Here is a 20,849-nt window from a genome sequence, read left to right as displayed (position 1 = left end):
AAAGGGTTTTTTTTTTCTTATAGAAGTATCTTTAATTTTATAATTTTAGTGGAAAAATAGGATTGACATACATAATTTATCTGAATGTGTCATTAATAAGTGTCTGGAATTGTGGGAATTTAGTGTATCACTCTAAAGCACAGCACTCTTGAAGTAATCAGTATTTCAAGCGATCCCTTCATTTCAAGAGATTTAAATGTGATGTTTATAAATTACTCAGCAAAAGATTTTAGACACATAAAAAGGATTCAAGAAGTTGTGAAATATAAGCTTAGTCCAGGCTTGATGAGAATATGCTTTGGCTATTTTGAAAATAAAGATAATCTCAAGAAAATAAGATATCTCAGGATCCAAGATTAGGAAAAACTATTATGGAAGAGAGCACTCTCATAATTGATTTGAGGCTATTTGATTTACTACAAAAATAGCTTGTTCTTAAAAAGTAAGATCTTTTTAAAGCAAGTAACTCATTTGAAATATGGTAATCTATAACAAGAAAAATAAGGGATTTTAGTTTCTTCTGAAATCTAAAATTACTGAACAGTATAAAAATAGTATGGATATGTTCTTGAAAAAATTCAGGCAATTCAGAAATAGAGTAAGAATCAAAACCCCTTGATCCTGTTCATATTAAGAAGTATTAGATTTAAAAAAAAGAGAATTGTGCTTTTTCCCCCAGAAATAAAGGAATATAAATAAGCATCTACCAGTCTCTTCTCTCCTCCCTCCCTCTCTTCTTCCCTCTCCCCCCTCTCTCCCCCTCTCTTCCACTCTTTCTCTCTTTCTTCCACTCTTTCTCTCTCTCTCTCTCTCTCTTCCTCTCTCTCTCTTTCTCTCATGCATGCACACACACCCAGTGTCTAGACACATAATTAGAAAGTTTTTAAGGCTTCAGTGTAAAGCCTTGTCATTAAAATAATACTGAAATATACTATATATAGGTGATTATGCTTTAATTATCCTTTATAGTGATAAGTCAATCTGATACATTTAAAATATGCTTAGATAAGTTAATACTTTTATAATAAACTATCATAGAGTGTAATGAACTTTATGATAGAAACACTTTCCCACCTTGTATATGCTTAGTGTATATCTTCTTGAATATATCAGTAACTGAAATAACTTCTAAAGTGTTAATCTTTTCTCCTTCTGTTAGTTGATTGAATCGACAAGCACTATGGACGGAGCAATTGCCGCTGCCTTGCTGATGTTTGGTGATGCAGGTATGCTTACCTATTTTTAAGCCATGTTGATGTATTCTCATTAATAATGCTCTACAATTCACCAAGCACCTTTATGAATCTTACAAGAACCTATTAGGTATTAATAGCTTCAGTTCTTTTAGATAAAGAAATTAAAGCGTAAGAACACCAAGTAACTTAAGCTGAGGTCATACAGCTATGTGGGAATCAAATTTCTAGGTTGATATTTCCTACTGCCCCCCAAAAGAAAGAAAGGAGAATTTTCTCACTGATAATCTTGCTGCTTTTCTACAGATCAAATTTAGTAAGAGTGAAGTTTCAGAAGGTGTATCTTCTTTCTTTCTTAAATATGCTAGTATGCTTTCTTCTATTCAATTTTTTTTTTCTATCCCTGTGATTTCCTGAAGATTAAGTGTTCTTTCTAATTGCATTGTGGTTTTATTTACAGGTCTACAAATCTGAGTCAGTAGGAATGTAATGTCTTGTGGAAAATCTTGGATAATCAGCATTCCTTGATTTAATAAATATTTAAGCTATGTTTCAATCTTGGTATATAAAATAAATGCATTTGAAGGAACTTCCAATAGAAAAGCATCTCCAATTTTTTAGTAAATGCTGTCTCAATTTTTTTTTTTGAGACAGAGTCTCGCTTTGTTGCCCAAAGTGTTAACCACTCTTAAATTTGCTTTGTGTCATTCTCAACTTTTTCCTTTGTTTATGTATACCAGGATACAGCACACACATATGTTAGGTTGTTACAAAATGTAAAATATTGGCTTGCATTTTTGAAAGTCATTTAATGATTTATCATGGTTAGCTCATCAGTACAATAAAATTTATCTCATTTTAAAAAATGACTATCACATTCTTCTGTGACAACTGTAGGATTAGTTTATTAACTATTTCCCTACTAATTAGCATTTATGTTTTCATTATTTCATTATTATAATGCTAAATTAAATGTTCTTATACATAAACCTTTGTTATTTCTGTAGGCTAAATTTCCAAATATGATACTAAGTCAAAGGAATTGCATGTTTTAAATTTTAATATGTACTTCCATGTTACTTTTGTTAAAGGTTGTGCCAGTTTATTGAGTGAATGCCCATTTTCCTAAGTGGATTGTTCTACTTTTTAAATTTTTTTGAAGCTTAAAATATATACAAAAATAAAAATAATGTGTTCCCATGAGCTTGACATCCCTCTTCGATAATTATCTACCTCATTTTTCCCCCACTCAGTGGATTGTATTGGAGAGGATTTTAAACATGATTTTATTTCATCCACATGAAATATTTTAAATCTTTAATTTCCTCCAGGTTGTGCTAGGGGACAGTATTGTGTGAGTGCTAGCTACACAGATTGTCAAGATTCTTTTTTGTCTTACACTTACTAGCCATGTGATCTTGGGCACTGTTGCCTGACTGTTCTGTGTCTTTGCTTCATTAGCAGTAAAATAGTGCCAAACTTATAGGTTGTTGTGAAGAAAAACTGATAAAGTTAATGTACGTGTCTTACTGTGATGCCTGGTACTTAGTACATAGTAAATGTCAGCTATCTGCTCATAAGAGCCATCTGATGATAGAAATGTTATGAGAAAAGGTTGACCATGTCTTCATTACTGCATCCCTAACGCTTATTTTAAAAGCTCCTAAAGAATGACAGGCTCAATGAACATTTGTTGGGTTACGAAATAGCTTTGGAAATTTTTCCTATCCTTTCTTGCTTTCATAATATCTCAATATTCCATAATCTTTACATTGAAAATTGGTTGTAGAATATTGTTGCTTCACGTAGTGTCTAATCTTTTTTTCCCCTTGAGCAATTCATATTACTCAACTTACTCATTAATTTAACAAATGTATTATGCTGCTCCTGCTAGGTAGCAGGTGCTGTTTTAGGTACTGAGGTTACGTAAGGAAACAGTGGACAAAATTTCTGCCTCATGGAGTTTACAGTTTCCATTAAACTTAAACTTCAGCTGAGTTTTTTTTCTTTTTTCTTCTCATTCATTCTAGCACTGTATTTCATGTTATTTCATTTTTTAAAAATGTTAAGTAGCAAATGACAAGGAAATAAGAAATCCATGTTTTCTTGTTTTTGTAAGTAAACTTCCGTTTTTTTGCTGCGTCTTGGAATGGACAAGACAGTTCATGTCAGACATCTTCATCTTTAGTATAGTACATTTTGAGGTAATGTATAGAATGACAGCTTTATCTAACCTTGAGGATAAGATGAATTTTCAATATATAATGTCATTAAGATAAGAAACTATCTTTGACATCTTAGGGCAATTATTTTTTGTAATTTTTTTTTCTTTTTAATTGTATTCTTTTCTTTCTTTTTTCCCATTTACCCATTGGATGCCAAGTTCTATTTAGGGCAATTTTTAACAAGAGGCGTTTATAACAACCTGTGAGTGATCTTGAACAGGTCACCATATGACATTGTACATTGCTTTTACCGTAAATTATAGTCTCTTATAGATAATATCACCCATCATATTAAGCAATAGGGTATTTTTATACGTACCTTTTGGAAGTTTTCATTTATGAATACAAAATTACAAAAAAAAACTAAACTTTTTGCCTTACTTCAGAGGTTAAAAGTATGAATTTATTGATGTTGTCAGGAGTAGCCTATGTTTCCTTTTTTTAGGATGCTAGGTGACAGGACAGAATTATCTAGTTTAAAGTTTTTTTTCAAACTTCAAATATTACTAATGGTGCTCATTTACCCCAAACAAATATATGGGTGATGGTGAAGTGGTTGTATTTCACCCCTTTTAAAGTAGATGCTAAATCCTAGCACTCTGAGAGGCCAAGGTGGGTGGACTGCTTGAGGTCAAGAGTTTGAAACCAGCCTGAGCAAGAGTAAGACCCCGTCTCTACTATAAATAGAAACAAATTAATTGGCCAACTAATATATATAGAAAAAAATTAGCCAGACATGGTGGTGCATGCCTGTAGTCCCACCTACTCGGGAGGCTGAGGCAGGAGGATTGCTTGAGCCCAGGAGTTTGAGGTTGCTATGAGCTAGGCTGACGCCACGGCACTCACTCTAGCCTGGGCAGCAAAGCGAGATTGTCTCAAAAAAAATAAAAAAATAAAGTAGATGCTAGAAATTAGTTGGTGTATGCAAACTGCACATTTATGTTAAGAGATGAATAAGGAAAAGTTATTTACATATTTGTACCAACACAATTACTTTAAAATGTTAATGATATTCAGCTTTATTTTGTAATAGCCTTGTTATGAAATTTTTAAGCTGACAACTTAAAAGCTGTCATGTATGTATTTGAGTATTGTATTTCTGGAAATTTTATTTCTAACTGCATATTAGGGTTCTGATACAACTAATGCTGAAATCTTAAACTTTTCATTACGTTATTTTTAAATGTTCATAATCTTATTTTTTTAATTTATTTTTTTGAGACAGAGTCTCACTTTGTTGCCCAGGCTAGAGTGAGTGCCATGGCATCATCCTAGCTCACAGCAACCTCAAACTCCTGGGCTCAAGCAGTCCTCCTGCCTCAGCCTCCCGAGTAGCTGGGACTATAGGCCAATTAATTTCTTTCTATTTATAGTAGAGATGGGGTCTGGCTCTTGCACAGGCTGATTACAAACACCTGACCTCGAGCAATCCGCCCACCTCGGCCTCCCAGAGTGCTAGGATTACAGGCGTGAGCCACCACGCCCGGCCTCACAATTTTATTTTGATAAATGAAAAGTTAGAAAAGTCATATCACGGCTGTTGGCTAAAGTCATTGTGCTCGTTCATCTGTGGCTATTGACTATAGTCAACGCTGCTCCCGAAGTGGTTAAGCTCTCTATATCACAGTTCCTCTTGCAAAATAAAAATGTCACCTACTTTTAAGTTTGTTGTGAAAATAAATGAAACCATAGTTTACAGAAGGTCTTGTGCAAAACCTCGTACATAATAGGCACTCAAGAATTATTGGTGTCTTTACATGGTATTCAGATAACCCTGACTTGATAGAGCTTAACTTTCTTTTCCATGGCTGAGCACTCAGCCACTAGGGAGAACCCTGTCACTCTGTAGAATTTCTTGTCAATTTAGTGGTGTATATTTTTAGCATTAAATAATAATATGATAGTTTACGAATACAGTATTACAGTGATTTCTACTTTTGAAAGCCTGCAAAGAATGTCCACTTTTTCTTCGATTCAGTCATAATTTAGAAGAAGGAACATTGGGCCTTATGTCAAGAGAACTGTCTAGTATTCATTATAACACATTTTTGCCTTTGTTTAACATTAAATTGGTTCTTAGCATTTCTGTTCAAAGTTTGAATATGCTGCTTTGCTTTAAAAGGTGGTGGGCCCCGGAAAAGAAAATTATCTTCTTCTTCAGAGCCATATGAAGAAGATGAATTTAATGATGATCAATCTATGAAAAAGACAAGACTGGATCATGTAAGTTACATTTGAATTGCATTATCAAAATTGGTCACTTAAGTGCAGAATGTGTTTGTGGATATCAAACCTGAAAATCCACATAAATGAATTCTTTTCTTTCACACCTAAGTCTGGCAAATTATGTTTGCATTTAATTTGCAACTGTGTTTGCTCTCTTTTTAATTTATCCAGTATTAATTGTTTGTCTTGAATTATAAAATTAATGTTTTTGGGGTTTGGGGGTTTTTTGTTTGTTTGCTTGTTTGTTTTGAAAGAGGGTCTCACTCTGTCTCCCAGGCTAGAGTGCAGTGGCATCATCATAGCTCAGCGCAACCTCAAACTCCTGGGCTCATCCTCCTTCCTTAGCCTCCCAAGTAGCTGGGACTACAGGTGTGCGCTACCATGCCTGGCTAATTTTTCTGTTTTTTGAGACAGGGTTTTTCGCTCTGTTTCCTGGGCTAGAAGACAGTGGCATCATCATAGCTCACTGCAACCTCAAACTCCTGGCCTCAAGAGATGGTCCTCCTGCCTAGTAGTTGGGACTATAGGCAATCACCACTGTGCCCAGGCTAATTTTTCTATTTTTCATAGAGATGGGGTCTTGCTCTTGCTCAGGCTAGTCTCAAACTCCTGAGCTCAAGTCAGGTGTCCTCAAACTATAGCCCATGGGCCACATGCGGGCTGCCTAGCACATTTATCCGGCCCTCTGGGTGTTTTTGCCACCGCTATCTGTCCTGCTTAGGAGCCGACTTGTCCTGGGCCCACAGTGCGCACTTTCCAACAGTCTTAGGGACAGTGAACTGGCCACCTGTTTAAATAGTTTGAGGACCCCTGGCTCAAGTGATCCACCCACCTTGGCCTCCCAGAGTATTAGTATTACAGGCGTGAGCCACTGCACCCAGCCTGGATATTTCATATAAATGCAATCATATAGTATGTGACCTTTTATGTCTAGCATCTTTTATTTAGCATGGTGTTTTCAAGATTCATTCACACTGTAGCATGTATCAGTACTTCATTCTTTTTTGTGGCTGAATAATATTCCATTTTATGTATATGCCACAAAAAAAGTGAACTACTAAAGTTTAGGAAATGTATAGTAGAAAAACACTGATCTGGAGTTAGATAGCTGTTTTTATTCCCACCTCAGTTGGTTATTATCCATCTGTGACCTTTAAAATGCTGTTCTTAGAGTTTGTGTCCTCAACTGTAAAGTGAAAATGGCAATATAATTTTCCAAGAGTTTTGAAATGCTTTCTCCAAATATTAGTGTTTTATTATTCCCCTGCTCAAAATCCTGTTGCTTCTAAAAAAAGACTAACCATACGCCCTATGCAATATTAGCTATGGTTTAATTCTTCACCCTCCATGTTCTCTGTGCTCTAGCCCAGTGGACCACTTACTGTGATAAAACAACATGCAGTTTTCTTCTTCCTATTGCAAATATCCATAGCATTTCATTGGTCTCTGTGTTAGGGAACTTCATCTTATTCATGCATGCTGGAGAGATGTCACTCATGATTTAGTTATTTTTACTTTAGGCATTGAAAGAGAGAAATAGCAGTTCAGTTGTTGGATAATAAAGGAAGAGGAATAGAAAGCAGAAGACTTTTTCTCTGTCTTGTACAGCATGTGGTACAGTTTTAATCAGAGTAGTAAAATGCTTTTTGATTGACTAGAATGCAAAATTTTTTCTGTGTATGAACATAAAGAATCTTTTCTTTGTGCTTAAATGTAGAATTTAACCAGTTTCTTCAAATAGAAAGGTTAGACTGTGTATATGTGTAGCCACAGTTCCTAGATTAATCTATTTAGTTTATATATTAAATATTATTTAGTTCCATTTAAGTTGCTTTTGTCATTGTGTCATTTTTATGCTGTGACTGAGCAGTTAATATTTTAAGCCATTCCATGAATCAAGACTGAAATAAAAGTAAACTTCCCTCTCGGAATTTAAAATTTATAGGTAGGTAGATAATTGTGAGCATAGATGAGATATTTGTGTCAGTTATTTAATTAGCCATTATCGTGGCAAAGACTTTAATATACACGAATTATATTGAGTTAATTCGAGGAACATTCTAGGTTTTTTTAGCACATTTATCTCATTTTGAGCACAGTGTGAATAAACTTTGAATTATTGGATATGTAATCAGAGTCTTTCGGTGATCTTAAATCAGCAATATTTTTTTATCCTTAAAGACATAAATTTTTAGGCTGGACGAGATGGCTCACACTTGCACTCCTAGCACTCTGGAGGGCCAAGACAGGAGGATTGCTTGAGGTCAGGAGTTCGAGACTAGCCTGAGCAAGAGCGAGATCCTGTCTCTACTAAAAAAAGAAAAAATTAGCCAGGCATGGTGGCTCATACCTGTAGTCCCAGCTGCATGGGAGGCTGAGGCAGGAGGATTGCTTGAGCCCAGGAGTTTGAGGTTGCTGTGAGCTAAGCCGACACCTAGCCCAGGTGACAAAGCAAGACTCTGAATCAAAAAAATAAATAGAAGGACATAAGTTTTTCAATGTTAACGTGAACAAAAAGAAACATTTTGGATTCTTCTGATCAATTGTGATAATTTTCAAATCAAGTCAAAATACAAATGTAATTGCCTTAAGATCATTGTTATTGATGATCTCTTAAATTGGTTCTTTTTTTTTTTTTTTCATTAGGGAGAAGAATCAAATGAGTCAGAAGAATCTAGCAGTAATTGGGAAAAGCAAGAAAGTATTGTATTGAAATTGCAAAAGGAATTTCCCCATTTTGATAAACAGGTGAGTAGTTGTGTATGGAAATTTCATCAGTTTATACTAAATGTTTGTATTACAAAATAGTGTTTGGGTTCAACCATGTAAAAGTATAGGGTAAGTTTTGCATTTTTCTAGTTAAATGTTCTCCTTTTTATTAATGTTGTAAAATATTTTTGTATTGCATGTTAATTCTTTACATTGTTTATTTACCGTGTTTACTATAGTATCGGTGTTATAACAAACATAACCATAATAAAAATTGTGAGTTCATTTATAAAATGTAAATTAGAAAGCAATCTGTAACCCTGCCCTCTATCAAGTAATTGGTTGAATTTTTATCATATTCTCATCCTTGAAAGTTTTATAAGAATTTTAAAGTATAATACTGTAGTTCAGTGTCTTGATATTTCATAAACTTTTTTCTACTTCCCAGATAGTAAGAATATTTTCAGAGTCATTAAAGACCCATGCCAGGCATGTGAGTGCTAAAAGGGCCTCTGTTTAATCCCATGATCGTATATAGACTCTCATTATTTGTTTAACATTTAGAACACATTTATACTTGCGTTGATTTATTCCAGTATATATTCAGATAGTACATCTGCTGAATTCTGATGAGCTGAGTGCAAAATCTTGTTGCCATACTGGTTCTTTATGTATGTTGAAACTACATGTTTTAAAGTTGGCAGTTTTTAAAAGCCTAATTGCATGTTGAAATTTCATTTTTAATTGACCAAACATTTCTTGAATCCTCAGTTTAGAGCCCTTCACAGGGAGAGTCAGGAATGCTAAAAATTCAAGCTTTCTTCCCTTTGAAGACTATTGTATATTTGCAGAGGTGTAATTACACAGAAAGCATTTGTAAAGCAATATCAAAACAAGTGTAAAATAATCAGATATGAATAGTCTGTGTTTTCAGGTGATTAACTCATTTTTAAGAGAGCATAAAAGTTTTATTTTCTACAAATTGCTAATTTGAGATTTTTAACAAAAAGATCAACGACTTATTTCTAGGAACTAAGAGACGTACTCAAGGAACATGAATGGATGTACACAGAAGCTTTAGAATCTTTAAAAGTGTTCGCAGAAGACCAAGGTAATTATTTATTCTGTCTCATAGAAAATACATGCTTCCTTTGATGTCGTGTATTTTAGTATATAAAAAAAATAGTGAATCTCAGTCAACGGAGGTTTAAGCAAAAATACCAAAAACAAATAGTAAACCTATTAGCTGTTAATCAGAGGATGGGAAAAGATGTTGGAAGTAATGATGTAAAAATTTTTTAAATGACCAATTTCTGTGTGTTTCTAATTGTTCTTTATGATAGTGTAAAACAAAATGATAAATAAGTATCTTTTTCTATTTGGCCAATCTTTCTTCTCAATAATTAAGGCTACTTTTTTTTGAGACAGGATCTCCTCTGTCAACCAGGCTGGAGTGCAGCGTACAATCATAGCTCACTATAACCTCAAACTACTGGGCTCAAGCGATCATCCTGCCTCAGCTTCCCAAGTAGCTAGGACTACAGGACACTCAACTAATTTTTTTTTGTTTTTTTTCTTTTTTTTAGAGACGGGGTCTCGCTGTGTTGCCAAGGCTAGTCTCGAACTCCTGGCTTCAAGCGATCTTTCTGCCTCTGCCTCCCAAAGTGCTGGGATTATAGGTGTGAGCCACCACATTCAGCCAGTTAAGGCTACTTTTAAACTGCCCTTTTTTATTGAGTGTAAAAGAAACTTTTTTATATTTTAACAGCTCTCAGAATGGATCTTGTGATTGGTGGTATCTTATAATCAGTGTAATGCAGATGTTTTAGCCTATACTGGTATGAATATCAAAAGCACTAGCATCAAAGACTTAAGGGTATCGTAGGGATGGAAGGAACTCTCAGAATTCATTATGGAACACTCTTAACTCTAGGAACCAAGTGGTAGAGGAGAGGTGGTGAGGAAGAGTTGAATTACATGTTTGGTAACATACCTAAGCAAGAATCAAGTAAACTAGCTCTTCATAATTGCAAAGCCAGCTATAAAAGCACAGCACAGTGGCTTTAGGGTGTTTGGAGTTCTTTTTTTATAAATGCATTCTTAATGAATTATTTTAAGAAATGCTATCCTACCAATATTCTTGGTGGCACAGAAAATAATATTTTTTGGAAAGAAGGAAGCCACCAATTCAGAGTCAAAAAAAAAAAAAATGAGGCCAGAAGAGCCAGATTATGAAAGTAAAAAATTTGAGGAATACTTTATCCAATTTATTTTGCTTCTTTTTTTATATATGCACAAGAATGAATCTCTGATAATCTGTAAGTCTGAAAGCTCTGTAAGTAAGTAATCTGTAAGTAAAAATGTAAACACTCTAAATAAAATATAGATTAATTGGTACATATTTTCTTACTGGTACATAAAATAACAGTGTACCCTTATTGGCAGACATCTTAGGATTCCATGAAATACTATAGAGTAGTCAGTGATAAAGTAGTGGTGCTTTTTGATAATATTATATTTGAATAATTTTTTCAGCAATGATGAACTCTGCATAATGGAGATAGTAATGGAAAATATAATTATAATATGGATAGTTGAAACATAGACAGTTTTATTAGTAAGTTTCGTAGTAGGATGAGCATTGTTTTGCTCTACCCCTTAGTGTTGACATAGCAGGTGGCCTGCTAAGTAGCATCTGGGATATGTTATGGATATGCAGGTGCCGTTTATGTTCTCAAGACCTTTAATAGAAAATGGAAATTTATATTTATTTTAAAAAACAGGCTCTTACTTGCTTTTGAAACTAATTATTTTAACTTGTATGACTTCAAAGTCTAAGTGTTATCAAGACTTAACAATAAATTATGGTTGCTGTATTCTAAAGGAATAATAAATGTTTAAGTATTTTGTTCTTATTTGAAGTCTTATATCTCTATATTTAATTTATATATTTTTAATTTAGCTGCTGTTTTTATCTTTCTTTGTACACAGATATGCAATTTGCGTCACAAAGTGAAGTTCCGAATGGAAAGGAAGTTTCTTCAAGGAGTCAAAGTGATCCTAAAAATGCAGCTAAAACAAAACTAAAACAGAAATTTTCCATGAAACCACAAAATGGTTTTAACAAGAAACGCAAAAAAAATGTATTTAACCCAAAGAGAGTCATTGAAGACTCTGAGTACGATTCGGGCTCTGATGCCGGTAGCTCACTAGATGAGGACTATAGTAGTGGTGAAGAAGTGATGGAGGATGGCTATAAAGGTAAAATTCTTCACTTCCTTCAAGATGCTTCGATTGGTGAACTTACTTTGATTCCTCAGTGTTCTCAGAAAAAGGCTCAGAAGATAACAGAACTCCGGCCCTTTAATTGTTGGGAAGCTCTGGTAAGGCTACATTCTTTTTTCTCTGTGTGTGTGTGTGTGTGTGTTTAATTCACAGTACCGGTTATAGTCAAGTTGTCTTCAGCCCAGGGAAGCATAGATGGGTGGCCTTATCCTGTGTAGAGTCAAACATTACTTTTCATTGTAAGCCAATAGTATTTCAAATAGTGTCATATGACCTGATTTTGAATGAATTAAGGGGTGATTTTCCTGCAAAAACCCAAGCTGATTGGCTGGGAATACTGTCACTCATTCTTTTGCATAGAAACTTGGTTCATTTCACTGCAGAAGAAGGAATTAGAGCTTACATTTAGGAAGGAGTTGTTTGCTAGCCTGCTCTGATCTGTGACTGCTGAGACACCATGCAGAAAGCAAGAATGTGGCAGAAATTTTACTACAACTACTTGAAGAGCAGTAGCAACGTCCAGGGGAGCTCCATGATTGAAAATGCCAGCCTCAGTGTTTTTATGCTTCACCACAAAAGAAGCAATTGTTTATTTTCTTTTTTTTCTTCTAAAAGTGACAGCTCAATCTCTAACGTGTTTTTCTTGGTTAAACAACGCGGCCATTTTATGGAGTGTAGCTGGCTGCAGCGTTTTTAATTGGAAAGATAGAAAAGTTTCTGGAAGCCTAGAATTGAAGCGTTAGGTGAAGGGAAAGCATAAGCACTGGTAAGTACACTTTGCATGATCATTTTCTGGAATTTGATTTTCTGTAAACCAGTCTTATCCAAAATAACTTGCGTTTTGAGTTTTATAAATGTCAAGTCATCAAATCTTATTCATACAGAGGGTATAAGAACTCTTTTAAATTTTGCTTTGACTCTTGTGGGAATGTGAGCTTTTAAAGCATGAATTGTATATAGGCCCTGCTGCAATATGGATGATTTTTTACAGATTAAGAAGACGAAGTGACTCTTATAAAATTTTTTAGGAAGTTTTATTTTTAAATTAGGAAGCACAGTTGCTTTCGTGATTAATTATATACTTGTGACAAATCTAAATGAACATGAGTGCCCTTGGTGAGTGTCTTGAAGTAGCGATAGGTAAGGTCCCTGAACAGTGGTTGTAAAAAGCAACTTTTAAAAATTAAAATATTTCAAAAATACAGAAGCAACATTACTAGTATTTCGTAGCTTTAAAAAAAAATAAATAAAACTATTCGGTTTTGCCTGAAGCCTTTGCTTTTCCAGAGAACATCTGTCAAAGCAGGCCCTTTCAAAACTTGTTTGGCTTTGCATGAGTGATTTATTTGTTAAAGTATTTGCTGAAGGGCTTTCTTGTTCTTCTTTTCTTCCTTTTCTTCTTTCTTTTAATCTTTAATGGTCTCCTATGTTATTGCCGAGTTGGGTTGCTCAGGCTTGTTGAGATTCTAATTTATTTAATAAGGAATGCAATTATCTGCACTAGTTTGTTTAGTCACTGTAACTACTTGCCCAAATATCTTACTGTAAAAGTAAATTATACAGTTTTACCAGAGATATATGTGCCAGATGTTTTTAAAAATACTCAGCAACTTAAAATGTAGAAAGCCTGTTTCTCCTACTAATTAATCGGCATAGTTTAAATTAGTCTTGACATGAATTTAGCGATTGTGCATTACTTATTTAAACCTCTTAACATCTTGCCCATTTCTAAAGGTTGAATATAAAGACTATATTGTTTGTTCTAACCATCTATCCAAATATTGAGTATTTTATGTAACAGTTAAAAAAGTACCTTAAAAGTAAAGTGCATTCTACTTGAGTCCAGTGAATACAGTGATTTGCTGTCCTGAGGAAAGCAGGGAAAGGAGTTTTTGCAAATTAATAGTTTAAATTAGCAAGTAAATATACATAAGCTTTAAATTTTAATTGGCTTAGAACTTGTAGCTTCTCCTTTAAAAAACCTTTAAAATTTTGAGTGTGACTGGTTTATAGAGCAATTTAATATCTTGATAAAATAATCAGAGGTAAAGTCAATATGCACATTTTGATTAAAAAACTATATGATTAGCTCCTTCCCTATCAATCGGTGAGGTTTGATAATGTACCTCTAAACAACTTCAAAAAGAAACAAGTGAAAAAAAAAAACACATTTTTGTTTTGGTAGCTGCTGCAGTTAGAAATTTCTGTGAGAATTAGTTGAAGTTTTAATCATGCCACTCAGTCATCCTTTAATGAAAAAGGTATTATATGATAAGAACAGCCTGAAAATATCTAGTCAATTCTTTAAAATTATTGTTGAAGTCTTTATTATAAAAGTAATTTGAATGTAAAAATTACATTAGCAGTACCTTTTAAAACAACATCCGAAAAGTCATATATCATTATTGAGTTTTTCTCCAAAGTATTAGTCATGTAATTAAGTATAATGTGATATATAAAATTAAGTATAAAATCCTTGCATAATATCACTCTGTACTCTAATCACAATAATTTTAATTCTGAAGATTACACACTTTTTGGTATTATGAATTTTTTGTCAGAGAATTATACTTTTTTTTAAAAACTAGAAAGATTTCAGAAATTCTAATCACACTCATTTACATGAGGAAAATTTGGTTATTTTAAAATAAATATATTACCTGAGAGAGCATTTATATTTGCAGCGTTATACTCTTTCTTTTAGTCAAAATTTAAGCATTGTTTTTTAGATTTTCTTCATTTTTCTATTTTACCTACAGTTTTTCTGCATATTAGCAGTAGGTGCTCGTTGTAAGAAAGCCACATTATTAAATCAAGTGGATTTTGGAAATGTAGTAAGCCAACAATGTCATTAGTTTAAAAAACCTACACTGTTAATGTGGTGAAATTGAAATTTTTATTGCCAGATGTCACACATTTGATGGAATCAGTTCATCAGTCACTTACTGAATTTTTGTCTGCCCTTATGCAAAGTAAAGGCTCTATTATTGGGTTCCTCATAGTGCTTTCATCTGCTAGACCACAGATATTCTTTTTTGCTTTGTTTTCCCAGTCTTTCTGTAAAATGTATGTCTGAATTTGTCACTTGAAGCACTGTAATTTGTGTTTCTGCCTTCCAGATAGGGTGGCTTCAATAAATTTATTTGTAGGATTACTTTTTCAGGCTTTGTTTTAATTTTTATAAATTTGATAAACTTTTATTTAAAAAATTGTAAAGGTATTCTGAGTGCTTTACAGGCTACTGCCAGGTACGTACAATAATGAATAAGATTAAAACTGTCCTGAAGACTGTTACTTGTTAAGTGGGGATTCGATAATTTGCGAATTGAATCCCATTTTAAACAATTTTCAAAAATATTTGTACAGTAAGAGTGACACACCGTGGCAAGAGAGGGGTACTTCAGTTGCTGACTCAATTTTCGAAAGAAAAAAGTCCATAGAGCTGTATTTGAGTTTTTAATGGAAGAGATAATGATCAGCACCGTATTGATGGTTTTCCCATGTAATTATCCAGCAAATAGCAATTACATTTTTAACTTTTCTTCCCTCTGAAAAATAGCTTTATCATTCTTTGAAAATGATTTATTTTGTCTAAAATTGAAATAGTACATGCATGAACAAAAAAGAAAGTAAAATTTACCCCAAATTCTACTAAAGATACCCATGATTTAAGATGTTTTGAGCATCATCTATTTATGTATACATTTGTTTATTTTATACTATATAAACAGCATCTTGGCCGGGCACGGTGGCTCATGCCTGTAATCCTAGCACTCTGGGAGGCCGAGGCGGGAGGATTGCTTGAGGTCAGGAGTTCGAAACCAGTCTGAGCAAGAGCAAGACCCTGTCTCTACTATAAGTAGAAAGAAATTAATTGGTCAACTAATATTTATAGAAAAAATTAGCCGGGCATGGTGGCACATGCCTGTAGTCCAGCTACTCGGGAGGCTGAGGCAGGAGGATCGCTTGAGCCCAGGATGCTGTGAGCTAGGCTAACGCCATGGCACCCACTCTAGCCTGGGCAACAAAGTGAGACTCTGTCTCAAAATAAATAAATAAATAAATAAACAAGGTCTTATTTTCTCTGCTCACTTATAACTTTAGATTTACTAACAGATCCTCCACTTAAAGGGTATGTATATAGTTCTTAAATCCTTTTTTGGTGAAGTTAAGTAACCTAAATGATTATTAAATGCTTTTTGTGTTCGGAAAACAGTATCATGGTGGCAGTAGAGTGTTCTTACACCTTTCCTTAAGTGCCAACCCCTCTGTTCCTCCATGTCCCCAACCTAATGAAGATATTGTAGAAGTATTGCGTTTCTATTATCTGTTTTTTTTCTTAAAGAGACAGAGTTTCCCCAGGTTGTACTGGCGTGGCACCATTACAGTTCACTGTAACCTTGAATTCCTGGGCTCAAGTGATTTCCTGCCTCAGCCTCCCATAGCTAGAGCTACAGGCGTGCACCACCATGCCCAGCTAATTTTTGTTTTGTTTTGTTTTGAGGTGAGGTCTCGCTCTGCTGCCCAGGTTGGTCTCATGAACTCCTGGCTTCTAGTGATCCTCCTGCTTGTCCTCCCAAAGTGCTGGGATTACCGGCTTGAGCCACCACATCTAGCCTTTATATACCTATCATTACTTCAACTCTAAACTCTTCACCAGTTGCCTAAATTTCCCCTCTCAGATTTTAGACACCTTGGTTATTCTAACAGTTTCATCATCTCAAGGAAATTTCTTCAGGAATGTTACCACCTGCTCCAGTTGGGTCTGGTTGTACTATAGACCAGCTGATCAACTGTGGCCTTAGGATCTCCTTTTCCTGACAGTGAGGTGAATCCCTTTGTACAGGTACTAATTACAGCAGAAAGAACATGGACTTTTTCTTTTATCTGGCTTTGTGACCTTGGAAATTGAATCTTAGTTTATTCATCTAGAATCAGCAGACTAATACTGCAGTTGTTATGAGGATTTAATGAATTGCTAAATAAAAGACATCTAGTAATTCCTGGTACATAAACAGTACACAGTATATGTTCGTTTCTTATTTCCTGGTTAATCTTGGTGTTTTTCTCTCACATGTACTCACACACACAGTAGGCATGAGATTGGCTTTTTGGCCTATAATTTTTTGGTTCTATTTTAAAATAAAAATATTTTAATTAAAAGTTCTTATAGAACCTCCCTAAAAGACTGATTCTTACCAATCCTTCTGTTTATGTATAGATCTTTTTTTGGCCTGAAAAACACAAAATAGGATTGTGATTATCAGTATTGTCCCTGTGAAAAAATGTAAAGTGGTGTGCAGATAACATAGTACTTATACAGTGCTATTTTGTGAAGTGCTAAGTTGTTTTTTGTTTTGGGGGTGTTTTAAAATCCTTCTGTATGTTAACAACGTGGCTTTGGAATAGATTGGATATTTTTTTTAATCTTACCAAGGCATTCTAGGGTAAATATGGAAAATGTATATTGTTATAAACTACATTTTTATGAAATTATCCTAGTATTTCCTGGAAGTACTGAATTTCTGTTGCTAGAGCTTCTCTCTGAATTTAGAAATACTGTGAACACAGGGATTATTTAGAGTTGTTAATATGATTCTTGTTGTAACTTAGAAGAATATGCTAAATAAGATGACATGAATCTTGTGTGGTGTTATCCTAACAGATGGTTTTATTTTAGTTTCCTTTATTCAGTTCTGGATTATGGGATTTCTTTTTATTTTGCCCAAGAAACTTTCAAATAGCTTTTGGGCTTTCTTATCTTTTTCACTGAAAATATGTAAGGTACATTTTTTTCAGCTATCTGTAAAGAAAATTCTAATTCTGATGTAGCTTTTACATATGAAATATTTAGCATCTCCTTTTGAAAAATAAATAAAAATACATTTTGAAAGAAATTCTGTGAGTTTTCATGCAAAACCATTTATATAAATGTTATATTAAAATTGTTTTTAAAAGTTTTTATTGAATTATTGCATTGGTTGTAGTTAACTTTTGATTCACGTAATATCTTTCCAAGTAACAGTCTCAGGATAGGAGTAAAATATCAAGTGATGAACAATTGGAGTTTTAAAAACTTGAGGGGCTGCACTTTGTTAACTTTGGGAAAATATGTTTTAGGAATATTAATCTTAATATATAATAGAATGGAAACAAAAGATCAGATACGCATTTATTACATTTGACATTCTTTGGTAATAGAGAATTTAAGATTCTTTGGTAATAGTGGATTTAAGATTTTGAAGAAAAAAAACTTGATAGGAGATAGTAACAAATACTAGTTTATGTTTCTCCTATAAGAGAACAGCTGCCAGGGTCAGAGTGACAAGGTTGACATTATACATTTTGGGGGGAAGATACGTTTTATTTTTACATAAGTTTGAAATGACAGTAGGATATCAAAATAAAACACGTGGAAATTCACATGTGGATATTAAGAATCAGGTTCTCTTAGCACTTGATTAAACTTATTAGAAAAAGTTTAAATAAGTGACTTTCCTCCCCCATAAAAAAAAAAAAGAAATTGAGTTTGTCTTTCTGTTTACTAGATCTGAACTATTAAATTATTTTTCTTTTCATGCCATAGTTCACAAAGATGTCCAAAACTAATGGCTTATCAGAAGATTTGATATGGAACTGTAAGACACTGATCCAAGAAAGGGATGTAGTTATAAGGCTTATGAACAAATGTGAAGACATTTCAAATAAACTGACCAAACAAGTCACCATGCTCACTGGAAATGGAGGTGGATGGAACATAGAACAACCGTCCATTCTAAACCAAAGGTAATATTGTTGCACACACTTACTCATTACATTTTTATCTCAGTTGTATAAAATGTCTGTACTTATTTCTGTACTGACCACAGACAATGATACAGCAGCTAATGTTAGAAGAGAATCCCCAGGGTTTTCTGTAATGGCACGTAAATGGTGTATGAATTGTTTCTCATTGATTTTCCCCTCTGCACCCACAATCCAGCGTATCTTATTCTTTCATATCATTATAAATTAAAGGGGGGAAATGCACAGTCTTATATAACCTGTGTCTTCTTTGTTTGATAGCAGATAATTTCTTATATAATCACAGAAACTGAAAAGATGGTTCTAACTCCCCCAATACGTAAATTTGGTGCTTCAAAAAATGCCAGCTGCTTAATTTCATCAGTGTAAAAATTTCTGTCTTAGCCCATTTTCTTTTTAATCCTAAATAAAAAGAAGTGATATACTGTATCTGTGTTGGAAAAGCCCAGATTTTTAAAATCTCCTTTGGGATAGAAACACATCAGAAAGGGAAAGGACAGATACTTTTATTAAATAGATTATATAAGTATACATAGTTCCCAAAACTACTACTTTCAGTGAAATACCTTGTCAGGATCCCTGCAAAAATAACACTATAAATTGTCCAACAGCCAATACATATTAAAATGGCCTTTTGTAATTGTGAACACCCACATTTTGCATGGTGTTTGGGGGATTGGGGTGGAGGAAATTGATTTGAACTTGCTTTAAAAGTTTATTTGTTGATTTTTAAGTAGTTTGGAGACTGAGAACTGTTCAGCATACTTCCTCTTTAAAATATATATAAAATTGTTAATACTGTGGTATTATTTATAGTAGCAAAAACATGGAAACAACTCGTGTTCCTAAAATCAGCGAATAATTGAAATGCAGCTTTACAAATGAGTTATACACCTGTTCAGAATATTTCTGATAGGTATTTTAATAAGATTAGCAGTAGGATCTTATTAATTACCTTGGTGATTTCTGATTTTTTTTAAGTTAATGATCAAAGCATATTTGCTGATCATTGGTTAATGATTGAAAATCAAGGTATGAAAAAACAAGATATGGTTGCTGGCCTTGATAGTAAGCTACAATCTTTTCTGTGCCCTTCTAGGGTGCTATGGGATGGTGTAGGGGAACGTGATGCAGTTCCCACAAAGAAGCTCTTTTCTGTGTTGCGTAGAAAGAACTATATCAGCAAATTCATCTCCTAAAAGTGTAGTTGGAGCTGCTGCTTCTTGTTCTCCAGCATTGGATGTGGGGAGTTCTTCATTCTACAAGACTTACCCAGTTGAGTCTATTTTATCGTAATTTGGATTTTTTAAAAAATCAAATGCTTTATTGCATCACTTAAAAAAATTTCTCTCTTAAACCCACATTCACAAAGACCTGTTACTTGTAAATAGTATGATCAGGTAATCAACTGTCCTTTCCATTAGACTGAGGTTTATTTTTAATTAAATATTTAATAGGTGGCCAAAATTTTTTTTAAAGTGCTCTTTGGGTCTAATGCAGAGTACAACTTCTAAAATCTCTATGGATAGTCTCTTTAGAGGTTGTTTAAATGCACTTTTAGGGGGTGGAATTTGTTATCTTGGTTTTTGTTCTTCAGCCAAGGTAAGAGTTGCACGAGCAATTTTTGCTTTGGTGTACTGGCCAGCCATTGTGGTTCCTTAGTATGTAGACATTTAAAGTTGTTTCCTTGCCTTGGGAAAGGATTTATTAGCACAGAGGATAATATTAAGACTATCCTGATGAATAACCTGTCATTTGCTTGCATCTTTCTCTTAACAGAACAAGTTCTCTGTAGCAGAATTTACTTTGCTACAGAGTAGTTTACTTTGAAGCAAAATTAACTTTAACTGTTTAGTTTTCTATTGCAAATTGATGTGGATTATAGAAAGAAAACTTGCCTTTTAGAAATATACATTCCAGAACTCCTTTTTTTTTTTTTTTTTTTTTGAGACAGAGTTGCTTTGTTGCCCCCGCTAGAGTGAGTGCCGTGGCAACAGCCTAGCTCAAACTCCTGGGCTCAAGCAATCCTGCTGCCTCAGCCTCCTGAGTAGCTGGGAGTACAGGCATTCGCCACCATGCCCGGCTAATTTTTTCTATATATATATATATATTAGTTGGCCAGTTAATTTCTTTCTATTTATATTAGAGATGGGGTCTCAATCTTGCTCAGGCTGGTTTGGAACTCCTGACCTCAAACAATCCGCCCGCCTTGGCCTCCCAGAGAGCTAGGATTACAGGCGAGAGCCACTGCGCCTGGCCCAGGACTCCTTTTTAAAAATAAAGTCTTTGCAAGGAAAAATGAAATTTCTGATGTGTACTTAAACCATTACATCCATAATCTTTATTTTTAAATGTCCAAATTCAAATTACCTAAAGTTAAAATATAATACAGTAAGGAAAAGAAAAA

At 34.0% G+C, this 20,849-nt stretch overlaps 1 protein-coding gene across 6 annotated transcripts in view; it reads left to right on the top strand.

Annotated features, from left to right (window-relative positions):
- SMARCAD1 (SNF2 related chromatin remodeling ATPase with DExD box 1) overlaps nucleotides 1–20,849 on the top strand; it is a 76,266-nt gene that overhangs the window by 28,063 nt on the left and 27,354 nt on the right. For 2 of the 6 annotated variants that reach the window (XM_075998694.1, XM_075998693.1), the window contains exons 5-11: nucleotides 1,160–1,226; nucleotides 5,541–5,641; nucleotides 8,291–8,392; nucleotides 9,383–9,464; nucleotides 9,940–10,032; nucleotides 11,345–11,736; nucleotides 18,225–18,424. In XM_075998694.1, coding sequence (XP_075854809.1) covers nucleotides 1,160–1,226; nucleotides 5,541–5,641; nucleotides 8,291–8,392; nucleotides 9,383–9,464; nucleotides 9,940–10,032; nucleotides 11,345–11,736; nucleotides 18,225–18,424 — 1,037 coding nt within the window. The other 4 variants (XM_075998695.1, XM_075998697.1, XM_075998698.1 and 1 more) reach the window with 4 other exon arrangements.

This window comes from Microcebus murinus, chromosome 29 (genome assembly GCF_040939455.1).
Source record: "Microcebus murinus isolate Inina chromosome 29, M.murinus_Inina_mat1.0, whole genome shotgun sequence".
Classification (NCBI taxonomy): Eukaryota; Metazoa; Chordata; class Mammalia; order Primates; family Cheirogaleidae; genus Microcebus; species Microcebus murinus.
This window is presented reverse-complemented; position numbering and strand designations above follow the sequence as displayed.